We start from the raw sequence: 26,463 nt of genomic DNA on the forward strand, positions 1-26,463 counted from the left end.
TCCGTTCTCATTTTTGTTTACATCGTACCGTTGACAATTACTGACAGCATCAATCATCTCCACTACAATTATCATAATAATGTAGTACTAGATCAACACTAAAAAAAAACAACGTAATTTTTTTTAAAATAATGTCATTCAATGTCTCGCACTGTGGGTAGCAATAACTTTTAAAATTGTTATTTATTTAGTTTGTTATGAATTTGTTAAACGTATTTTATTTAAAGAATAGTAAATGGTAATTTATTTTGCATGTCCATAAACAATAGCATGGTGTTTATTATTTATTGTAGTTTTAATTAGGTTATCATTTTAAGTTGATTCTCACGGATTTGGATTAGTAATAGCTGAAATGGGTCGCTGGAGACCGGAGTCTCACGACGTTGATGGTCAGTAACAGGCCGAGGCCTTCAAACAGCGTGGAGTTGACCTAGTCAATGATGATACCTTATGACCCCGACCTATGTATACGCTACGAACTGGTGATCTCCTCGAGCCAACATTCCGGGACCTCTTTAGAATTCTAGGATTCGAAAATGAGCCGAACGTTAAAAAAAACTGTACTTGTCAATATATGTTTGTTAAGTGTCTGGTTCAGCAGGTACACTTTGATCGATGACTCAACTGGTGTTGTAATTTGGAAAAAATATTAGCTTGCTAATATTTTTTCCACCCGAGCCAGGGGAGAGTGTAACCAGTGCGTTAACTTACTGTTCAGTTTAGTGAGAATCATTTGTGTTAATTTACGTGAACACTTACATACAAGGAGGTGCTTTAGTGCGTGAGGGAGAATGATCACCGTAACTTTCCCGAACACTAAGGCAGCACAATTGGGTCAACCTGGCGCTAGTCGACACCAGATGGAGCAAATGAAGGCGTTAGCGCTACCAATGCGCACAGAGCAAACAGGACATGATGGGAGGAATCACTGGATGGACTTCTAAGCCTTTGTCCTGGGTACGGGGTCAGCGGACTCGCGGCCTAATAGCGTCACTTGGCATCCACACCGCGAGGCAACTACATCCTCCGAATCTTGCGTTTCGCAACAGCGTGCCGAAAGGTGTTAGTATATAAAAGACATCCAGGTAAACGCTAACCCGAGCCCCGTACCAGGCAATCTGTAGCTGATCCCAACCCCCATCATGTTCCCAGGGCCCCGAAGTCTTATGCTGGAATTTGGCCGACAGCTCCACCTGGCGATCGTCCACAACCTTCGCTGAACAATCAGCCACGTTCGCCCGTCAGTCTATTGTCGATCAGGAGCTGTATGCTGGAACGTCCAGAGCCAACCTATGTTATCGTGGTACTCGGTGAACCGCCCATCACCCTACTCGAGGTTTGGTCCCCAGTTTTGTGCCGGTGTCTCCCGCCCCGTGTCCAATTTACCGGTGATCTACAGTTGGAGCTTGACTACCAATACCGAAGCCCACTGAGTCCCAGTCGAGACGTCACACAACAACGACGAGACTACCACAGACCTGCGCAGGGGACTCCCGCAGACGAGCTCCACCATTCGTCGAAACACCGTACGCCAACTATTAAGGTAGGACCAAACCACATTTCTCGGGGTGAACTTACCGCGTGGTCCATAAGAACCACTTTATCTTATCCGGGTCCAGTGTCCAGTGTCGCGTCCTTAAAGTGCTAGGGAAAATAAAGTGGGATTTCAAACAAACAATCTAAAGTGTTTCCTTGTATCGCGAAATTTCATTAACGAGTGTGCCGTCCCTGAGGCTTAGAGGGGGGTTCTTGCTTGACTGAGCAGCAGGCTAGCCCGTTGGTTACAGAATGGATACACAAACAGTTACGTCTGGGCGGGTGTTGACGGCCACGTAGAGTAAACCACCAATCAGACTGCCGTAGTCACGGTTGTTCGGCAGTTTACTACTCTCCTCCTTGGTTTGCAGATGGCCGGGATCAAATGGTATCTTCGACTGCTTTGCGTTGTCTAAATTGAACCTCTTCAGCAACTTGGTAATGTATCGACTCTGATTCAGCGCAATACCATACTCGTATCTACAAATTTCAATGCCCAAGAAATGTCGTAGATCTCCTAGTGACGTGACAACAAACGATTTATTTAGTTCACTCAGAATTTCCGCATACTCCTCCTCGGACGGATAGGCCCCAACGATGTCATCAACATAAATCGCCAGATACGTGCCACCACGGAAATAGAGGCAGCTGTCGTTGGTTGATTGTTGAAAATGCATCTTCTTCAAGACTGCATCGAAGGTTTGGTTCCACACTCTGGCCGATTGTTTCAAACCATACAGACTTCGTCGTAAGCGACAAACCGTTCCATCTTGATTATTTGGCAGTCCAGCAGGGATTCTCATGTAGATAGTTTCGCTCAATTCGCCATTCAAATATGCCGTCTTTACATCGGCATGCTTGAGGATCATTTTTTGCTGAAAGGCAATGGTAAGAAGGATTCGTAATGTTACCTGTTTTACCACCGGAGCGAAAACTTCGTCGTAATCCGTGCCAAATTTCTGTGTAAAGCCTTGAGCAACGAGTCGGGCTTTATATCGTACCACATTTCCGGCCTCGTCTTCTTTCCGCTTGAAAATCCACTTCGAGCCGATAACGTTGACACCAGCTGGGTGATCGACCATATCACCATAAGTTTGATGCTGCTGCAATGACTCTAGCTCGTCGTTGATTTTTGCCAACCACAACTCCTTTTCTGGACCATATACTGCTTCGTTGTACGTTCTTGGTTCCGGGATTTGTTTGGAAACCAAATTCGTATATTCGCTGTATCTCACTGGCCTCATTCCTTTCGGGGGTCGTTCGGATCTCCGGACTTGGGTTGGGGATTGCAGCTCCTCACTGCTGATATAATCGAGGCTGCTATCCAAAGGCTCCTCCTCAATCAATGTAGACTCTGGATCCAACTCAGTTTCGGTCTGCAAAGATTCTAGATTTTCGGTTTCTTTTTCTTGATTCGGTGCCAGTGGAGAGAAATATTCCACTATCTGCGACGGTTGAGCCAACTTAATTCCGGAACCACTGTTCAGGAAACCAGCATCACGACTGACAACGAATTTATCAGTCACAGAATCGTTGAACCGATAGGCTTTGTGTTGATCGGAGTAGCCTACCAATATCATTTTCGTTGATTTCGGTTCCAGTTTGCTTCGGGTTTGATCTGGAACATGGACTGTAAGACTGGCTGTTAGCCAATCGGTAGAAAGTGCTGTGAACCCCTAATGATCCCTAGGGTCGGCACGCTTACCATTCAACACTATGTTGTAAGGAAGTTCGGGAATACTAAGGTAAAACTCCTAGGCTTAACAATTGGTACCTTTATTAATTTTGCAGTTTCCACCCACCACTTTCTTAGTACTATCTAACCTTTAACGCGGGAATGTACTCCTCCTTCCTCCTTCAGCGTCGAGCTCGGGTTCGTTGAGGTCGGCCTGGAGGCCAGCTGGTTCTCGCTGAGTGTACTCGGCCCCACCTTGGGTTCTTAGACGGTAGGCGAAGCGGCACGTGGCAAGTGCGTACCTCGTCCCACCTTGGGTGCTGAACCAGGTACCGGTGCAGGTCAAACCGACGTTGTAGCGATTGTCGGTCGACGCTGTAGGGCGTCGCGCAAGGCGCTCTCGGATTGAGTTTAAGAGAGTTTTAAACTCGAACAGCGGGGCCCTGTTAATGTTCAGGAACCGATTAGGGGGATGGCGATTTTGGGCAACAATAAAATGGCGGATGGTTACCTGTTGTTCAAAGTTACGCCTATACTGGTCGTTTTAAGGGTTGATCCTGTCTAGTGGAATATTTCCTGTCCCTTGAATTGATGGAACTTGTACTATGGATAATATTCCCACAATTCGACTTTTAGTTCACAATTCTGTACTTTTAATTAAAGTCTTCCTTCTTAGTGATCAGTTCGCGAACGTTTTTCACAATGCCTAGTCATTTCGTCTTGACCGGCCTTGAACCATCCCCCGATCATTGCCCTCATTTTTCGCCCGTTTTTCGCTTTGCCATTTCGCCACATCGCCGTTTACGTTGGCGGCTAACATCTCCTGGAGGCCCTCTGATGGCGGGTTGACGAACGAACTGTTTTGCCGTGTTGTTCGCCGAGTTAGGGTGGCTTGGTTAATTGCCTTGCCAAGGAGAAACCCTTAACCCCCATGAACACCACTGCAACATTATTTAATAAATCAGCGGAAAGAACACTGCGACCTCCTTCGAACGACTAGCAACGCTTACAGGACGAACGCAGGACTTCCAAACAACTGCAAGTGTTCCAGCCTGGGAACCTTCCCGAACCAGACTTCGTACGGCGTTTTCGAAATGGACCTTGTCGGCAGACGGTTTTGTAAATAATTCGCTGTATTTACCGCCTCCGCCCAGTAGCGATATTCCAGCTTCGAATCCAGCAGCAAACAACGAGCCATTTCCACTAGGCTCCGATTTTTTCTCTCTGCTGTCCTATTCTGTTTCGGCGTGTAGGATGTGGTGTACTGCGGGGTAATGCCTTCTTCTTTGTAGAATCGTTTAAGTTCTGATGACTTGTATTCACCTCCCTGGTCAGATTGGATCACCACCGGTTTTCTTCCAAAACGATTTTCAACAGAACGAACGTAGTGCTTAATAACATTTATTGCTTCAGATTTTCTTTGTAGGAAATACACTGCACTATATCTTGAGAAGTCGTCAATCATGGTCGTGAAGTATCTCGAACCACCAGAAGAAACCGTGTTCATGGGACCACAGATGTCGGAATGGACCAAATCCAGCACACGATTCGATGATGTTCCAGATTCCTTGGGGAAAGGGAGCCGTGCCATTTTCCTCTCCAAACAGCATTCACAGGGTTGATTGGTTGCACAGGGACAGTCAGTAATTTCGATACCATCCGCCAGACTTTCCCTGACCAATCGTCGAATTGCTTCCGGATCACGGCCAAGTTTTCTGTGCCACTCGAACATGCACCCATCAGCCCATCACCCATGTGTATTGGCTGCTACTTCCACTCGGGTTTCTTCGAAGTAATATAACCCTTTCGACTTGAACGCAGTTGCCACCAGTTCATTGTTACGCCAAATCAAACACTCACTTCCGGAAAACTCCACTTCGGCACCTTTTTCAGTCAGCTTGCTTACGGACGCAGCATCGCACAGCACCAATTTACCGGTTCCCTTGGCCTTCACTTCGGACATGTTTCCATCAGCTACTCTCACTCTCATGCCAGATTTCGGAACCAATTCGTCGAAAAAATCCAAATTGCCGCACATGTGACTTGTTGCACCCGAATCAACGATCCAGGATTTGGTAGAACATTTCGTTGAATAAGTCACAAACGCAAACTCTTTCTCACGCGCAAAATTTTCTTCGATTGCGACACGTGCACGTGGTTTGAATTCACGTTTGAGCGGTTTCCTTGGCAACTTTTTCGCTTCTTCTTCCTTTTTCACTACTGGACAATCACGCATCCTATGTCCTGGTTGGCGACACTGGTAGCATAGCAATGGCTTCGATGTTTGGACACGTAACAAGGACTCACTTCGGTTGCCATGATTTCCTTCACTCCGTTTGATTACTTCGTCCAACAATCGAATTTTGACCATTTCGATTGTCAATTCGTTTTCCGGCTTGTTTTCCAAAGCCAGACCCAGATTGTCGTACGACTCCGGCATACTCCGCAGGACCATCAGCATCGAAATTTTGGCAGGGATTTCATACCCGGCCTTGGCGATTCTCTCGAACAAATCTTCCATTTGATTGAGATGGGCTTCCAGATCTTCATCTTCCTGGTACTGCATGTTGATATCCTTCCGCAACATGGCCAGAACCGACGTAACACTCGAGGTTCGGAACTATCTCTCAAGGGCGTCCCAGGTTTCGCTCGACGTGTTGCACCTCTGGATAATCCTTCGCTGGCTCGGCCCGACCAACAAAACAATTGTAGCAAGTGCTTTTTGGTCGCCTCGATTCGACGCCTCGGTAACTGGATTCGGGACTCGATTCCTAACAAACTTCCACAGGTCTTCTCGCACAAGGAGCATCTCCACGTTGAAACTTCAGCTTTCATAGTTGGTACTGTTGAGTTTCTCGATTGCGTACTTGCTTCCGTCCATTTCTGGCCAATCCAATTGCGACGAGTCTTTCACCAACACTTCAGAAACGATTCGTTGTACTTTCTTCACTCCTGGGCCCATAACCTATTGGAGGTTTATGGTCATAGATCGAACAAGAGAAGACTACTGGTATTGTTAACAGGTTTATTAAGACTAACTTTTACGTGAACTGACCGTTTCTTAAATAGCTAAACTTACAGGTAACTATGGCAATTTCAGTTGTTTATTATTTTCCTGATTGCTCAGTTTTCCACCGTTATCTCCAACAATTTTCGGATGGTATATATGACATAATTCAAGCTTTAAGAAAACCTATATTCAAAAGAAATCTGCCGAAGGGTGCCAAGTTATAATTGGAAAAGTGGTTTTTCATGTTCCTTCCGAATAAAATGTTTCAAACTCTCATCATACAAACTTTTGGCTCGTTGAGCGCCTACTTCCGAGTGGTCCGATCTGGCCCAAATTTGGCATATGGGATCTAATACTCAATTTTAGCCTGCAGCACATAACTTTTTGAAAGGCGGGTCGTTTGCGACACTCTAACCTATATACGTCCAAACAGCTACATCGAATGGTCTCTCCATGAGCCCACAATGGGAACCTACATTTGGGATGGTATTGCAAACCTGGAGCAGTTTATACAAATTGCTGAAGAAGAAGATTTATATGTCATTCTAAGGCCAGGTCCGTACATTTGCGCCGAACGGGACATGGGTGGATTCCCCTACTGGTTGCTGACAAAATATCCTAATATAAAATTGCGAACGTCTGACCCAGGTATTCAAAATGTAAAAATTTATTTCAAATGATCAGAATGTTCACCTTGGCTCAAAATGTTTGTTTCAGACTACTTGAAAGAGGTGGCAAAATGGTATGGCGAATTGATGCCCCGAATTCAAAAGCACTTGTATGGCCAAGGAGGACCAGTTATAATGGTTTCGATTGAGAACGAGTATGGCTCATTTGCAGCATGCGATCGAAACTACCTAGCATTCCTGAAGAATTTAACGGAAAGTTATGTCCAAAACCATGCTGTTCTCTTCACAAACGATGGTCCTGAGCAGTTGCAATGCGGTACCATTCCCGGTGTCTTAGCCACATTGGACTTCGGAACAAGTAAGTTTATTATGTGCAACGGCAAAACATTGTTTGCAAAATTAAACCGATTCTCAATACAGATCCTGAAATCAATCAAATTCTGATCAAAAATCAAAATTGTGGTTTTGGACTATTTATTGAGATATAATTTTGAATATGCTTACTTAATTATAATTTGACTAGTTGACCCGGTAAACTTCGTTTTACCCGTTATGTGGTTTGTCGACAGAAATAGGTAGCAGAATTTTCCAATTTTTTAATAGAATGTATATTAAAAAATCCTAAAATACAATTTCAATTAAAGGATCATCAAATTGGGAAATTATTTCCACTTACGTTTACTGTTTTTGCCACTTCTTCTACTCTGTTTCTCCAAACCTTTTCCTTTCCTTTATCCTGCTACTCTACACCACAAATTTCATCCGTAGGAACTTGGTACGGCAAGTAAAGTTCCGATAACCTATCACTAATATTCAGAACTGATTTTATGTTATTTTTAATTATTTCAGGTATAACCTACAACGTGCTGATCGTCCATCAACTGTCTGGACCGAGATCTACTGGATGGAAGGCTTCTAAAGCACTCTTCGGAACAACTGATGATAGCTTTCTGCATACATAAATTAGCAATGATTTAGTGCTTGAAAGAAATGGATTAAATCAAAATAAACTTACAAGTACTTTGTACTATAGAAATTTTCGATAAACTATCTTAGTTTTTGCCGCCAACTACACGCTTTGCCACTTCCGTTTTAGCTCATCTGACAATCTTGCTAACTACATGCCTTTTACTTTATACATATATCTATCTTTTTCTCTTGACATTTATGTTGCTTAAAGGTACTTAATACTATCCAAATAAATTCCGCTGGCAACCGTGATGATGGAGACGCTACGTCCGAGAGGTCGTCACACTCCCCCCCAGTAAGACAATGTACTACCCAAGCAACCAGAATTCCCTTAAAAAGGTTCCATAGAAGCTTAATGAGCTCTCGTTTGTGTCTGAACAGAATGCTAATCGGCCCAAAATTTAAGTTCTTAAAGCTACTTTCAAGTTCGTTTAGGTGGCTGTAGAGAACGCTATTCAGCTTCTAAGAGAATGTCAAGAAACTTCTACGCGCCGAAAAAAAATCCGAGTGACAGATTGCTCTGACAACCACATGTCAGATTGCTAGGTTGCCGGTCTATCATGGTCTATCTCATTGATTTTGATTATATTGTTTTGATTACAAAAGCTGCTTACACGCCTAGAGAATTGAACCGCTGCTCTCTAGGTTGCAATGAAACTCACCAGCCTCTCGACCAATCCATCAATAGCCAATTGCCACTGTAATGATTAGTATTTAAACTTAATGTCATTTGAGATGATTGAGTGGGTTGGTCAATAGAAGGTACCTTATTTCGTTCAAAGGACTTTCAGTACACAATATGAATCAAAACAAAAATTCGCATCATCAAAATTTATTCGAATATCTTATTTAACATTTATAAGAAAAATTCGAAAAAATCTTGAATTCCATTTGTAAATATCAGTACAGATATAAACAAAACAAATACCATGACAAAAAATTGACAGACATTTTTGACATGTCGCTTAGAATTCCCATATAGGTTCTTTAAAACACCTTCAAGTATCTTAATGGTGCGCCTTAGAATGTTACGCGAACGTTATCGACCTTCTTGAAAAACATTTATGACATGTCGCTTAGAATTCCGATATAGGTTCTTTAAAACACCTTCAAGTATCTTAATGGTGCGCTTTAGAATGTTACGCGAACGTTATCGACCTTCTTGAAAAACATTTTTGACATGTCGCTTAGGTTCTTTAAAACACCTTCAAGTATCATAATGGTGCGTTTTGGAATGTTACGCGAACGTTATCGACCTTCTTGAAAGAAGTTCCATTGAAAGCGCCTAGAAGTTCTGTTATCGATAGTTTAACCTTTCAAAGGGCGATGGAAGTTCCTGAGTAACTTTTACGCGACAAGAGTCACCTGAAGTTCCCGTAAAACATTTTTTCAGCCAAATGTGAACTTCGGAGTTCCATCTTTAAGTAAAAACGCGACTTTTGGTTGCTTGGGTATGGCTTACTCCGTTTTGCGTTGAACATCCAGTACAGCGAGCTTCACTGCTGGTCGTTCGTAGATTCCGTTGGATGTCTGGATTACCGCCTTTCTTACTTCTCCGTCGTTGCTCGGTTCTGCTGAAATAACTCTGCCAATTGGCCAGCAGTTTCTAGGTAGATTGGAGTCCACTACCACCACGATATCGCCCACCTGGATAGGAACCACTGGAGCGTGCCATTTTGTTCGTTTGGTAAGATCGGGTAGGTAGTCTCGTACCCAACGTTTCCAAAATATATTTGCTTCTATCTGCGATGACTTCCACGATTTGTTCACGACTTCGTCCCTGTCGTCCAACAACGAGACTGGTTTCAATCCGTTCGATGACCCAACCAAGAAGTGGTTCGGAGTTAATACTGGTTGCTCCGAATCCTCAGATGAAACATGAGTTAGCGGCCTAGAATTGACGGTGTTCTCTACTTCTATTAACAAGTTGCGTAGCACCTCATCGTTAAGTTGGTGCTTGGGTTTGATCTGATTTAGGTTACGTTTAACTGTTTGGATCATTCGTTCCCAAGATCCTCCCATATGAGGAGACGCTGGTGGTATGAAAGACCAGGTGGTGTCAGGACTTGAAATTTCTCGAAGAATAGTATTCTGGTCCATTTCCCTTAATGCCAACTTAAGCTCTTTATTTGCCCCTATGAAATTTGTGCCACGGTCGCTAAAAATTTGAATTGGTGTACCCCTTCTCCCCATAAAATTTCTAAGTGCCATTATGCAGGATTCTGCTGACAAAGAATGTGCTATCTCGATGTGTACAGCTCTAATAGTCAAACATGTTATCAATACGCCCCAACGCTTTTCAGTACTACGCTTCACGGTGATAAACATCGGACCGAAATAGTCGACGCCTACGAACGAGAATGGTCTGGTAAACGCGGAAAGTCTTGTTGCTGGAAGATCACTCATCCGAGGTGGTCTCGGAGCAGCCTTCAGATTCTTGCACAACTGGCAATTCGCTCGAACCTTCCAGTACAAACTGGATAACCTGGGAGTTACACGGAACCTTTGTCGTATTTCATTGATGACTGTCTGATGGTTGCGATGATAGAATTTAACATGGTAGTGTTGAACAATTAGCCAAGTGATTCGATGGTCTTTCGGAAGTATGATGGGATGTTTTGCATCCATGCTGACTGCTTCACAAGCGCCGATCCGAGTAGAAGCTCGCAAGACTCGTTCGTCATCGAGAAATGGCCAAAGCTTATATATTGAGCTCGATTTCGGTATTTGAGACGGGGAAGGTACTGTTGAGCTTAGTAAACTAATTTCGTCATCGAAGTGCTCACTTTGGGCTTCTCTAAACGCCAAAACCTTCCCTCGGTGGATTTCTTTGCCGGAAAGTGGTCCCAGTTCGCGTTTCGTCTTAAATTCCTCCTTTATTTTGAGGTTGGCAATGTATCGCAGAACCCAGGCTGCAGTTCGCCTGAGAAAATTCCAACTCCTACAATTATCTGGTCGTAAATGATTGACAGGAAATATGCTATGCACGTTACAAGAGTTATTCGGTCTAAGCTCTTCTTCCGTAAACTCCTTCCCAAAGTGCTCGCTTGGCCACGCCGTTTCGTTCTCTCTCAAGAAGTCTGGACCATTTAGCCATCGACTTTGGTTGTTAAGATCAGGTAAACGTTGCCACTTCGTAGCTTCATCTGCAACGTTGTCCTTGGTGGATATCCATTTCCAGTCCTTAATTTGTGTGGTTTCCAAAATTTCACTGACCCGATGAGCAACGTAGTGTGAGTATCGGCGGTGGTCTGATCTTATCCAACAAAGAACGTTTCGGGAATCACTCCAAAAAAACCGTTGCTTCGTCTTGAACGATAGTGCCTTCGCAACAGAATCAGCCAATCTGGTCCCAATAACTGCTGCCTGTAGTTCCATACGCGGTATTGAAAGAAACTTCAAGGGTGCTACTCGAGCCTTAGCCCCTACAATGGCAACTTCAACTCTGTTGCCCTGTTGGAATCGAAGATAAACTACAGCCGCATATCCTAATTCGCTTGCATCAACAAATGTGTGCAAGGTTATAGATGTATTCTCATCAAACGATATTTTCGAGCGGTAACAGCGGGGAATTTTGATGTTTTGAACTGTTGGTAACACGCTAAGCCACTGTAGCCAGTCATCGAAAAGTTTTTTCGGTATTTTTTCGTCCCATCCAATTGAACTCCTCCAAATTTCCTGCAGCAGTATTTTGAGGAAGATAAGTAGATTTGAAAGAAATCCTAGCGGATCGAAAATCGCCATAAGTGTGCGAAGTACTTCACGCTTCGTTGGTACGCGTCTGCCGGCTAACAAATCTTCTTCGTGTTTCGGAGACAATTTGTACGTAAAACAATCGGCTGCAGTACACCACCACATCCCTAGGACTTTCTCTGTAGACAACTCATCTTCAAAGTTTAAGCTTTTTCCTTGTAGACTACTTCCATTGAGCGCTGCTAATACTGTTGGAGAATTCGATAACCAGTTTCGCATCTCAAATCCTGCTTGTGCATGTATAAAATGAACATCTTGAGCCAGTTGACTAGCTTCTTGTTCTGACTCCACACTTAGCAGCATGTCATCAACGTAGTGGTTATTTTTTATTACTGCGGCTGCTCTAGGGTATTGGCTCTCGTATTTTTCTGCATTTAAGTTTTTTACGAACTGAGCACAACTGGGGGAGCAGCTTGCTCCGAAGGTCATCACTTGCATCACATAGGTGCTTGGTTCGCAATCCGTTAGATTGCCTTTCCATAGAAAGCGCTGGCAGTGTTGATCCTCTTCGGCGACGAGAATTTAATGGTACATTTCCCTAATGTCGCCGCATACCCCTATCTGGTTCTCTCTAAACCGAATCAGCACATCGAGTAGGCAGGTATTCTGATCAGGACCCTTAAGCAGTAGTGAGTTGAGCGAGACACCTTGAACTTTAGCTGCTGCGTCCCACACCAGGCTGTAACCGTTTGTTACGTGTACATAAAAATAATGTGTTCGACACATTTTCTAAATCGACTACATCCCTGGTAAGGGGTTCTCACTAACTCTCATCGAGAGACGTCAAAACAATCGCCACTCAGGGGTTCGTCCCATTTTACCTCCCATCCCTCTCACTACGCGGCTACTCTCTCCCGAGAGATACCCATGGGCGCGGATGAACAGGCTTTTGTTATTGCGAGGAAGTGTTATCACCCAATCAACGTCGCACACGTCAGTTCCGTTTGATGACGTGCTTATATATTGGTGTGACGGTCGGATGAACTTTATGTAATTCGAGGTGATGAAGATTCGGCCTAGCAAGTGCAGAGTCTTTCTGTCCGTGAACGCCTTAGGGCAAAGAAGTGCGCGTCGTGTTCTTAACGTAAAAAGGTTAAAAACGGAGATACGTCTAGATACGTCTACAAGTTAAAAAAGGACGTTACAAACAAATAGTTAAAAGTGGCTAAAACTACAAATATGAACGTTTATTAAAACACTGAAAAAGTAGTACGTACCGAACTTTGAAAATGTTACATGTATGAATCGTGAAACTTAAATGTCTTTTTTATGTAACAGGCTACAATCACAGCTTAATTGTTAAAACGACTACAAAAACGAAAAATATTAAAACTTATAGTGCGCAAAAAGGTAAAAGTTATAAACTTTGTACGAAACATGTTAAAAACACGTGGTTATGTTTATTATAAGAAACTAAGGTTATTGTTTGTTTAAAATAGCTTAAAATCACGTAAAACAACAACGGCGGAAAACAAATAACAAGTTAAAAACAGTTTACGAAGAAAAAGGTAAAATTTATAAAATGTTTGTATATATATTTATGAAAATTGTTAAAAATAGTTATAAAAAGAACATGCGGTTAAAAACATTGCATCACAGGTGTAGTAATTTCTTTGGTTAGGTCCAGAGGACCTTTTTCTTTTTAATTTTCATCCTACAAGCTTCGGATCGACCTCGTGGCAGCGGTTGTGGGCCGAACCAACACCAACAACAGAAATACGACAGAAATACGGACAGAAAATATCTTCGACCCGGTGGACATAACCTCAACCGATTCCACCTGACAACCACGCTGACTCCGGCCTGCATCATCTCGATTCAACACCATTTCGGGACGCCGAAACTGGTGAGAATCCGCCAGAGTAGCTGCCCGTTTCGAGGAGGAAGAATTTCCGGAGTTTTATGCAACTCCAAGAATAAGAAAACTACACCGAAATCGCAAGTATACACCTAAAAGTGATGTACAGTTCAGGGCTTATACAGCCAATAAATAACCGCCTTGTATTTTGTAAAACTTTAACCCTGTTGCAGTGATTATTTAGTTGGAGTTGTTTCCACTTTTTGCTTGGATTTTCCTTCGTTTATGCTACGTTGTCCCATGCCTCCCCCTGATACGTTCCGAGAAAGATTTTGCACTTTGGTCATCCATACAAAAATAGTCTCCGAAAAACGGTTGGTGACATGCGAGGTACCACTCGCTTTTTATAACAGGGTTTGTTTGTTGCGCTTTTGGACATCTCTATTTTGGGTGCTCTTGTAAGCACTCAAGAGGGAGTAGCCCGTGGTGATTCCTGATTACGACCCTGAGTCCACAATTCCACTCAATACAGCTTTAACCAAAACCACCCACCCACTGAGTTAACCCCGAGTTACAATTGGCGCCCGCAAAAAAAAAAAATCAAATTTTTCACGACGGTTACATCTTCCCAAACCCCGGGAGGAAGGAATAAAAACAGTTCCTGTTTAGACTTTTAAAACGTTCTCCAAACGATCGAATATTCGATTTATGAAAATATGTTTGCTGACAATTTGTTGCACGAGTCTAGTTTTTCTGACTGAAAGTTTATTACAATTAATTAACGACATCGTTGATTGAATTGTTATCATATTAGAACATTTTTATGAATTAGAGTTTAGAAGGTTGAAGGCAAAGAGAAGCTTTCACGTCCCTCTTCTATTCTAAGAAAACTCGATATTTACCCGATTTATTATATTATTGAATTATAAACAGAAACGAACCCAAATTTGATTTTCGAAATGGATTTAGAAATTGAGAATTTATACCGAAATATGATGGTTCATCATTTAGATAGAGGAGATAATGTATGAACTAATTATCCGAGCGGTAGAGTGCACTGAAAGGGATTCCAAAGCAGCTTTGATGAGACGTCTCAAAGATCGTCTTAAAACAGAAAGAAACGAAACGAATCCGGATATAGATGTCACTCGTTCGAACCAAAGCGTTGACGAAGAGATTACGCGAATTGACAGAGAAGTTAAAAATTTAATCGATTTGTTGGAATGTAGAATACCTTTTGATGGTATCCGAGATACCCTCAGAACCAGGCTAGCACATTATTATGTGAGATGCACTAGAGTTCTGGAAATAGCGGAAGTTGAGGCCGATTTTAAAGATCTAGACCGGCTTCAAGCTTCAATTAGAGAGAACATTGTTTCTTTTTTTTTCACCGTTCGCATCACTCCAGAAAGCACAATCAGTTTTGATGGCTAACATTGCGAGCTCGTTAGCAGAATTGACTCTAGCACAAAACGCTAAGTCAAAACCCAAGAGAAAAGTACACAGCAAGAAAAAGAATAATGCTGAAACGGAACCGGAAAATACTGAAAATGAATGTTTAGGGGATCGGGAAACTGAAATTGAAAGCTCGGAAGAGGAAGGAGCGATTGGTTTTAGTATTAGGGGCGAAAAATCACCAGCTCCACCGCGAATTCTAAAATCCGTTAGCAATAAACCGCGAATTCAAAAAACCGTTAGAAACGTTTCGCGAAACCGGATATCGGATTCCGAGGAAAACGAACAATTTGTAAACCGATTATCACTTCGAACGAAAACCAAAAACCTACCTTCCCTTCTCGATAGTTCCGATTTTCACAATACGGATTCAGAATCGGATTCTGACGCTAGACCTATCCAACCTCGACGCCGCGAAGAGAGATCGCCGCAGCAGTTTTACCGTTCGCGTAGAGGCCGGCCAGTTTCCGATTGGAATCTCTGGTACGACGGCAAGGATAACGGCCAAGGCTTGATGGATTTCTTGCGTGAAGTTGAGTTTACCGCGGATTCCGAAAACGTTTCTCGACAAGAGCTTTTCCGATCAGCTATTAACCTCTTTCGAGGCCCCGCGAAAACGTGGTTCATGTTCGGGATTGAAAATGAGGAGTTTACTTCATGGAAGCAATTGGTCCGCGAAATTAAGAACGAGTTTCTTTCTCCCGATCACGATCACGCGAGTGAAATGCGCGCAATTGCGAGAAAGCAGGGTCCGAAAGAAAAGTTTCAAAACTATCTTACTGAAATGATCAAAATTTTCAACGGTTTTACTAAACGTCTCACGGAGAAAAGAAAATTTCAAATTATCTTTCGAAACATGCGATCCGACTACCGGGGATACGCAATCGCGTCCAAGATTGACAATCTTGCCGATCTCAAAACGTTTGGTCGACAGTTAGACGCGACGTTTTGGTATAAATTTCAAACGGTCGATGAAAACCCGCGAATGCGTAACCAAGTTAATGAAATTTGTACCGGAACGAAACCAAAAACGCGAATCGAATCAGAAAAATATCAAAAGTCTCGCTATTTTTATGGTAATTCTAAAATTGACTCCGGAAATGAAGAAATGAAGCATAAAAGAGGGTATAAAGATACAAACAAGACAGCTCAGGAAACATCCTTGAAGAAAGTTGCCACTCCTGATGGTTTGGAACTTTTACTTTCCCAATATTCTCCACTACCCGAAGGTATCTGCTACAACTGTAGGCTCAAGGGCCATCACCATAAAAATTGTAACAGGTCTTCACATGTTTTCTGCCATCGATGTGGTTTCATGAATTTTGAGACCAACAACTGCCCATTTTGTTCAAAAAAATTTTCGCAAAACTGCTTGAAAGGGCAAGCAGTTTCTCAAAACCTAGAAAAACCCTTAGAAAATACTGACCATTCCATTGATTTGGTCCAATTGGGATACCAAATGGTCAATCCAAACGATTATGTCCAATCAAATCCAACAGAAGTAAACGAATTGCTCCTAAATTTCAAAAAAGATGGTCGCCCTTTTGCCGAAGTGTCGATATTAGGCTTACCGATTGTTGGTCTTCTCGATAGTGGCGCAAATAGAAGCGTGCTAGGCTCAGGTGCCGAACATGTGATCGAAACCAGTCGTCTTCAAGTCCATAAAACATCCCTAGATGTTGCAACGGCAAACGGACAATGTTTAGAAGTCTCAGGCTATGTGAATGCCCCTGTGACATTCAACGGTTTGACCAAGATGGTGAGTTTGTTGGTCATTCCCTCTCTGAAACAAAATTTGGTGCTTGGTTCCGATTTTTGGGACACATTTGGGATTGTACCCTCACTGCTTGCCACCTTAGTTGAAGAAGTTGATTGTCCACAGGAAGCACCACAGTTGTCTCGAGAACAACTATTAGAATTGGAAGAGGTGAAACAATTATTTAAAATTGCCGTTGACGACAAACTTGACGCCACCCCATTGATTTGTCATCGAATCGAGCTGACCGAAGAAGCGAAAAAGAAACCACCGGTAAGAATCAATCCGTTTCCGGTATCACCAAAGCGACAAACGCAAATTGATGCTGAACTAAACCGAATGTTGGATTGCGGGATCATTGAGAGATCTTACAGTGACTGGGCATTAAGACTGGTTCCAGTTGACAAAGCTGACGGCACTGTAAGACTCTGCATTGATGCCCGCAAACTCAACGAAGTAACAGTCAGGGATTCGTATCCACTTCCGCATGCCGACAGAATCTTGAGCCGATTAGGCCCCTGCGAATTTATCTCGACAATCGACTTATCAAAAGCCTTCTTACAAGTCCCCCTTCATCCAAAATTAAAAAAATATACAGCGTTTTCTGTATTAGGTCGCGGCTTTTTCCAATTCCGACGTATGCCCTACGGTCTAGTTAACAGTCCAGCAACGTTGGCTCGTTTAATGGACAGGGTACTTGGCGGCAGTGAGTTGGAGCCGTTTGTGTTCGTTTACCTCGATGATATCATCGTGGTAAGCGACACATTCGAGGAACACCTGACTCGACTCCGCGAAGTAGCCTCAAGATTAAACGTAGCCAACTTATCAATCAATATTACCAAGTCTAAGTTTTGTGTTTCCGAAGTAAGTTACTTGGGTTACATTCTTAGTAACCATGGATTACGGCCAAACCCTGATAGGGTCGAATCCATCGTTAACTACGAAAGGCCCAAGTCACTTCGAGCCGTGAGAAGATTTTTAGGGATGTGCAACTACTACCGAAGATTCATTGCGAACTTCAGTGCAGTTGTACAGCCCCTAACAGATCTTCTCAAGGGGAAACCAAAACTCATCCAATGGAACGATCTGGCTGAGAGAGCGTTCGTTACAATAAAGGAGCTATTAATTAGTACCCCTATTTTAACGAACCCTGACTTTCACAGACCATTTTGTATTCATTGTGATGCTAGTGACTTGGCAATAGCTGGAATGTTAACTCAGCTGTACGACGATGGCGAAAAACCTATCGCATTTTTCTCACAAAAGTTGGGAACTACTCAACAACGATACTGTGCCACTGAAAAAGAGGCCCTTGCAGTTCTTAAATCGATAGAGAAATTCAGGTGTTATGTAGAAGGATCAAAGTTTACCGTTTATACGGACGCATCTGCTCTTACTTATATCCTAAGAAGCAGTTGGAGGACCTCTTCGAGACTGTGCAGATGGAGCATTGAACTTCAACGGTACGATATGGAGATCAAACACCGGCGTGGCTCTGACAACGTGGTGCCTGACGCTCTATCTCGTGCTGTTGAAGAACTCAAAGCTTCACCTGGCCTGTCTAATTGGTACCTCACTATGGCTGCTAAAGTCAGAAAGAACCCCGAAAATAACAAGGATTATAGGCTAGAAAACGGTATCTTGAAACGATTTATATCCTCCCCAGAACCCATTACGGACTATCATTTCTCCTGGAAAATTTGTGTCCCTCCCGACATGCAGGAACAAATTTTGGCAGAGTGTCATGACGATTCTTTACATCAGGGGTGCGAGAAAACGCTCGCCAGAATCAGGAAACTTTACTACTGGCCCAAAATGGCACAGCATGTAAAGTCTTATATTGCTAAATGTTCTATTTGTAAAGAATCCAAACCTACTAATCGCTCTCAACACCCTCCAATGGGGAATCAAAGGGTTGCAACAAAGCCTTTTCAATTGGTAGCAATCGATTTCATTCAATCCCTCCCCAGGAGCAAACAAGGGAACTCCCACCTTTTCGTTATAATGGATATTTTTTCTAAGTTTTGTCTTCTTCTACCCGTAAAGAAAATTGCGACCTCCCAAGTGTGCAAGTTACTTGAGGAGAATTGGTACCAAATTACTCGAAACCTGCTCGTTTTTCTCCCCCGCTAGTTCAATTTCAATTTGCTCCGGTACGGTTGGCAAATTGATTTCCCTCTGAGTTGGAACATTCTCTACTTCGGGGATGATTTCCACATCTTCAGCCCGCAGCTGATTAATACTGCTGTTGATGATGTCCAATTCAGCTCTGCGTACTTCTGGGATATGGGAGGATAACGAGAAAAACACGTTGAGCAAGCGTACGCATTCATTTGCCGTTGCCGCAAGTTCATTCAAATTACTATCCGGAGCAAATTTTCTCAATCTGTTCAAGCGGAATAGTAAATGAATGAGCCTGGTTTTGTAGCCTTGTTCAGGTGCCTTTTTCGATCCTCTTTTATCCAGATGTGCTTTGATGCTGTTGACTTTATCGACGCAAACCTCTAGCTCTTCTGAAACAGAATCACCAATAAAATCATGACTAACATTTTCTTTGTTTTTCTCTTCTTTCAGCAACGATCTCAACGTGCGTTCCTGTTGCTTGCGGGTGCCAGTAACCGTTTCACCCCGAAGGATTAGCTCATGTTCCAACTCGTCGACGGTCAGATGAGCACCATTCAGCGAATAGTACTGGAGTAGCAGATGAGCCATATCCATCCTGATTAATTATTGACGAATACAAGAAACAGGAAACAAAAAGAAAACTGGATGTGTGCACAATTTAAAATCCGACTAACAATTTGAAACAAACTCAAGAGTATTAACAATCAACTATACAACAAAACTTAGTACGTAATCTTTAATGTAAGTACTTTTTTTTTATTAATTTGTTGCACCATATGAAAATCAATAAAACAAGTTTCAGGACTGTGTTTTATTGCCTAACCGTTCCCATACAAATTCAATTATAGATCAAAATTTTGAAATTTAAAAATTATAATTTACAACTTAATTTACAACTCCACCAAAACTGTTACTTTGATTCTCACTGAAGTTGGCTGGTTCTCTTAACTTTGTGAACGAACCAAGACCCCTCCAAAAGCAATCCAAATTGTCGACCTGAATTTGTAGCCTTTTTTATACAATTGCCAAAGGCGTTTCAGAAGGTCTCGGATGTTTTCCCAGAGACTTCTGCAAAAACCAATAACTACTACACTTCAAACGTTTCCCTGCACAAACTAAAATAGCGGATCTATTTTAGTTGAGCGCCAAGTATAACCTATGGGTTGGTTAGCCTGCCCAGCATCAATGGGAACCCCCCTCTACTAGCCTCAGGGCCGGCTATCCGCGATCTAGCTTGCACAAGAAAACACTATGCTTCGCAGAAACGAACTTTCCCCGTTTATTGGCAAAACGGTAATCAGGTTTGTCGACAAAATGGTTCTTTTAACCCGCACTTCAAATCAAGACGATTCAGGGATTTTTCAGTCCTACCTTGGTTGAAGTTGATAGGGACACCTTGGGCAGCTGACTCCGTACCTTCCTCGCTTCCGCTCTCCTTTCCGGACTGCACAGCGGCGCGGGGTAAGGTGCTCTGTCGGTCTTCGGCTCGACTTCTCCTTCGCCTACCCTGACGTTCTGCAACCCTCGGACCACACGGCGTTAACGGCTGCCTGGATGTGGACACTATCGTACCTGGTTGAGATGAGGTCAACCGGGGCTTTCCTTGTGTAGCGGTAGGTATGCCTCCGGAATCGTAGCTCGCGCCTCTCGTCCTCCAATTTCCACGAACCAATCGATAAAACAAAAGGGGTCCTGTTGGCGCAATGGGACATAACAAAAGCGGATTAGATTTTTATTCCGGTGGGCCTGTCCATGGTTCTATGGATTCCGGGGCAGCGATCACTTCTCACCTGGTTTTAATGTGCTATGTCACTATGTGTGCACTTCTGAGAACTCAGTACCGTATCGTTTGGCTGTTCTTTGTGGAGTGATCGCATTAGCCATCGGCCATTGCCCCGGATCCGGACTTTCGGCTCCATCCTGGAATTCCGCCCCATTGCGCCTTTTTCGAAGCCCGCCTATGGCTGCCCATCTGTGCGTTTTGATCAGCGCCCTCTGTTGATCAGCATATTGCCCGTCCATTACCTTGGCCATTATTTGTTATGGCGTCGATGGTGTAAGGTACGGTCCGCCTCCACTACACACAGCGCCTCCTGTGCACATTTACGTTTAGGACTACGATGATTCTCACTGACCTTGGGCTTCTCACACAACGCACTGGTTACAAACGCAAATATTAGATTTCGTTATCAAACATTTATTAATATTCCACGCGTTTTGTGACACAAGTGATTTCCTTAACCTGAACAAATAGTTAATTGTAACCAACAGGCTGCGTTAAAGTTAATAAATTACAAATTACAAATTACAAAAATCATATCACGTAGGAAAGCTATAATACTACGTGATAATTATACTATGGTCAGTGATTATACCATGCTGCGTAGTATTTTTATTGTTAAATCGAGCTACATATAGCCTATTCTATCACAATGCTTACTATTTTTATCACTATCTATCACAGACTATCCTACCGGCTGCGCCATTGTCGTAGTTTTAAATTTTATTTTCTAGTCCTAATCAAACCGCTTACACGAAGTACGTCTTTCATTTCCAAGACTGGTTAATAGACTGAATTCAAGTTTTTCCAATTTCACGAAAAGCTTTCATTGTGAAAGTATTTGTGAAGTAATTGATTCAGTTCGTTATGCAACACACTACCGCAGACAATAGGTGGTATGAATAAAAAAATAGCAATTACTTCGATAGCTTTTACTTTGCTCGAACTTTTGAATGGCGAATTTTGAAAGTGTCTACTCAACTAGTTATGAAAAAGCAGAGTAAAACATTTACTTTCAACCAGCTCCGAATAAAAAATATGCATGCCATTCGAAGTATTTGACTCACAAAACTGCTCGAAAATAGCAAAAGCAATTACTAGAGCTTTATTCATATCAGCTAATGTCAGCTAAAACCAACATTACACTTTACTTCAGTCATTCCATTAGACCAGTTTTTCGATATTCGATTCGTATACCGGAATGGACCATCTCACCACCCAAGAATCAAAACAAACGTCAATCAGCACTGAAAACTGATTCGGGAAAGTAGATTGATTTCTTCGAACAAGGTAATTTATATTTCTTTGATTAACTTACCATTTTTCTATGTTCCAGCCTTTCTCTACCACAACATATATTGATTTTACTATGCACGAAGTAAAATAACTCATGCTTTCATTGACAATTTTGCAACGATCGCCTTCGTAATTACTATGTACAGTCAGAATCAATACATAGCAAAATTACTATGCGCGAAGTAATTTCAAGAACAAAACATTATTGACTCAAAAATATGGTTGAGTGTTGTTCATTTAAACCACGGATTTAGTAATTTTACCACAGAGAAATTTTACTATGTTTTTCTTTTGAGTGTAGCCTTTTGTTTTTTGGGGCACTGGAACCTCGAAAACGATTTGAAAACATTATTTCTTTTAATCTATTCATTAATTATGAACTTTTCATAAAAAAATTGTCATGTTTTTGCTGAATAATAACTCGGTATATTGTCGCTGAATCCCCAAACCGGAGTTTTCGTCAACATCAGCGACGGCGACATCACTGACGACATTTCATGTTGACCAAATCTGTCAAACATCTTCCGAGTGTCGAAACCATGAGCCATCATGGTCGGAACCAAACAAAAGAACGGGTTGCCAATCGCCGAGGTGTTTGAAGAATTGTTCATCGTCGCTGTTTGGCAAGGTTGCCAATCACCAGCGCAAAAACTTCGGATTTCAACTTTGACATTGACAATAATATCCTTTAATTGACTTCAGATCTGGATTTGATAAATGATCTAACAAACCTCATAGTTTGATGATGATAAACCAATTTGTCTGAAAGTTTTCAAATACTAACAAGAAACATCTGGCAATAGACAATATCAATACCATCTATTAATACGAATTTTCGAAAAAAATCCATTTTCCCAACCTAAACAATATTTCTACTTAAATATTTTTCTCCCTTAAATATTAGTTAGCAAAAATTTTATGAACAGTTAAGCAGTTTTTTCTATACTTAGCTGATTGAATTTGAAATCTTTTTTTCTTATAAAACACTTTATCCCGATAAAAATCTGTCTTTTGAAAAATCACATATAAGGAAGGTTATTGAAATTAATTGCTCCGATCCATATTTTGTTCAGAAATATTTACAAGTATGGTAAATACATATTTTTTTAAACTCTTTTCAGTTTATTTGTTGATTCACTAAAAATTTTATATTTTATGGTGCAAGAATAGAAATAAACAATTTCATTTATTATAACTGGCATCCCTGATCAAGTCGAGGCTGGAATAGAGCATTTCCTGCAGAGGACTGAACCAGCTGTCAAATCGCATACAAACGCACCGTACCAAATTTTTGGTACCAGAACGTCAGTGTGGTTCCCGAAATTAAACACTTCACCCCATAACAGACTCGAAATAGGGTAACATTTTGGTTGCCAAACGCATCTGTTGTTGTCATACTGCAGATTTAGAATCAATTTTAACAAGGATTATGCTGAACCCTCTGCATTTTTTGCCCAACCATAATTTATTAATGTTACCAAAGATCCCTTTGATTGACATTCCCGAGCCGCAGATATCATTTTAAGGATTATTAGAAAATTGCCTCTGGTTGAAATTTTTGCAATGAGGAAGCCATGTTGCCCCTATACGTGTTTCACTCGTTTCATTTTTCTTCTTCCTGCGGGTTTCTTGACTGAAAACTTGGTACGGAAATTTTTGTTTTCTTCAGCCCCTTGATTTCCTGAGACAGATAGTGGTAGGGTAGCTTTTTGTTTTTGTTTTGAAAAATGTAAACACCTACTGGTCGCCATTTTGAACTTGGGAGGCTAGCACTGTTCAATTATTTTTTCAAAAGAAATTATTTTTTTCAAATTAACATTACATAACATCAACATTACCTTCAAAGTATTTCATGTCTACAATTATTTAGTTTAAGGTAGTTTAAAAAATTAAGAATTTTGCATAACCATTACTTTTGCACCGCCAATTTGGTTTCGTTACTATCCGACCATTGAACATGCGTAGTGTTGTTGTTATTTTTACCCTACCACCAGCTGCCGAAAATTGTAAACATGAGAAATCAGCTGTTCTGTTGACAAGTCGGGAAATACCTTATACACGCTATGCACAAGTAAGACAAATTTCTCGAATTAGTGCTTCCATTTTGTCCGCTAGAGGATGCTGATGATGTCGCCTTCTCACTATATGAAGAAAACAAGTGTGGTGAATATTGGTTTCAATTATATTTGGTATGGGTTTACATGCAGAAAATGGTTGATTCACAGGTTGTGCAGAATCTATGGCCGGGGTTAAGGCCAAGATGCTGGCATTTGCGTATGGACTGTAAATAAAACACGAGTAAAATAATAAAATGAAGTTAAATAGTTTTTTCAATCCCTGAAAAATTTGATGTCAATCGGATGAAAACTAGAATTTTGCGAATCAATTTTGTGTGGGGCAATTTCATCGTAGACATCCTTTAGAAAATATAGCATTTGTTAGGCCGATGACATAGTGAGAGCGATGCGATGCGAATTGGCGAAGGCGGCCAATGCGAACACGAGCGGCGGAACAAATTGACATCTGCTTCACTGCGTTGAGTATGTCAGGTTTAAGCGATTCACATACAATTTCATCAAATGTGGTTCGCCGCATTGAATCGCATTTGTCGGTTCGCATCGCAACGCACTCACTATGTCATCGGCCTTAGGTCGAATTCACAGTGAGCGCGAAGCGAAGTGCGAAGCGAATTTCCAATTCGCGCGAAAAACCGCTTCTCATTGAAACACGTTGAAAAAGCATCGGACCGGCCACAGTGCAAGCGAATTTTCGTGCGAAGACCCGGCTCGATCGCGTGAATTCATTCACGCAAAATAATCTGTGCGTAGCTGCTACGTGAAACCAACATAATTTTTATCCAATTGATTTTCACGTAATTTGTACGAATAAATTAAGTAAACGCTCCCCCAATAGGAATTTTGCTTTTTGAACATCATGTGCAACTTACGTGAATTTTTAGTGCGTTCAATATGTTATGAGGATGAAAGCTACGTAAAATGTGTTTAGTATAGAAATGATATTTGGATCCTTTCTACAATTTTTTCGTATTTTTCTTTTAATAATAAAATTAAAACAAATAAAATTTCATCATAGATCAAATTTATTTTCACTATTATTTGTCACACTGTCACTACACTGATTAAAAAAAAACAATAGCGAGTTGGTTTCCAGCGAGTTGGTTTGTTGAATCCTGTAAAAATGGGAAAATATTTATTTATTAAAAATAGAATCATCACAATGATTAATGATTTACCTTGTTAGAATCAGCAGACACTAACTTCCAACCAAGCCGCTTGACTAGATACAGATGTGGTAAATTTCCTTCTCGCCGGGTGTCTTGAAGCTTTCCCCTAAGCTGGAAACAACACATACCAAAGCTTTAATTGTATTAAATTCCAACAGGGTAAAGAATTTACTCTTACCACCTTGCTCCCGAGGCTCAGATTTGTATTTCTCATGTTTGGAACCCGAAAGGACGTCCTATGTACTGCTCGTTTTCCGGTACGAATGCTCTTGAGCTGCCACATCCGAGAAAAATCAAGTTAGCTAACTGACAAATACCCCCTTTTCTAATAGGAATATACTACCACAGGCTTGAGAAAATTGCAAAAAAAGTGTTCAAACTCATCCACCTAGACTTTACGTGAAAATCATTTGCAAGTTGCATGGAAGTACAGTATCTACTACAAAGCACACGTAGAATCGATGGGATGCCACAAAGACTTAGTTTACGTGGAAAATCCCGTATTAATAATTTCTAAATTATTTTGGGTGTTCTGTTCATCCGGACATACACTGAAAATATTCTTTCGAATATTTTTCATCGCAAATGATTATTTATTAAAAAATCTTTTTATAAAGTTTATTTATTTAATTTTCATTGCCGTTTCTGTGTTGGTTATGAAAAATGCACGGTTTTTTAACGCGGATTTTTTAACAAACGCGGTTTCAGTCTTTTATAATTGAAACTAATTCTAACTGGCAATAAACGTTCGGCATAGGTGTATAGGGTGAAGAGATTGAACGGATAGAAGTTGGAATTCGTTGTCCGACACCATCTTGAAATCCAATATGGCCCCTTCCTCTCAACTTTAAAATCCTGGCAGTTACTGAAAAGCATATGAAACTCCCACAATAAGGGTATTGGATGAAAGTGCTCAATAAGTAGAAGTCGAATTTGGCTGTCCGACGCCATCTTGAAATAAAAGATGGCGGTTTCCGCTAAATTCAAAATGCATTAAATAACTGAAAATCGCATGAACCATCCACAATATAAGAAATTAGTAAAAGGGATCTAAAAGAAGATAAAAAATAATTGACAAAAATTTAACAAAAATTTTAAGAAAACTGCAAAAAAGCACTGAAAGAAATAAACAAAAATATGACAAGTGTTAAAAAAAAAAAAAAAAAAAAAATTATTCGTATCGCATCACTCGTAGCATACAGTCGCGTTTTCGAGCGTCCCGATCTTCGCGAACTAAAAGTGATAGTGATCTCGTCCAGTAAATCCGGGTATTGGTGCCGTTCGGACGGTTGCAGCGGTGTTTTGTTCCGTGATATTCGATTCCTGCCAGAGGCAGGTCAGGTTGATTAACCCCAGCTCGTAGAAGGGTCGATCGATCGCCACGAGGTCCGCCGCCATTGTTTGGCGAACCAAGTGTTCCAGCGGTTTGATCATTATC

The 26,463-nt window shown here is 41.6% G+C and overlaps 1 protein-coding gene across 2 annotated transcripts in view; it reads left to right on the forward strand.

Moving 5' to 3' along the window:
• The window catches only part of LOC129752303 (beta-galactosidase), a 277,208-nt gene that overhangs the window by 192,943 nt on the left and 57,802 nt on the right, over positions 1-26,463 (forward strand). For both annotated transcript variants that reach the window (XM_055748094.1, XM_055748100.1), the window contains exons 3-4: positions 6,655-6,869; positions 6,939-7,208. In XM_055748094.1, the coding sequence (XP_055604069.1) occupies positions 6,655-6,869; positions 6,939-7,208 (485 nt within the window). The remainder of the gene's footprint in view (positions 1-6,654; positions 6,870-6,938; positions 7,209-26,463) is intronic.

Source organism: Uranotaenia lowii, chromosome 1 (assembly GCF_029784155.1).
Source record: "Uranotaenia lowii strain MFRU-FL chromosome 1, ASM2978415v1, whole genome shotgun sequence".
In the NCBI taxonomy this organism is placed as follows: Eukaryota; Metazoa; Arthropoda; class Insecta; order Diptera; family Culicidae; genus Uranotaenia; species Uranotaenia lowii.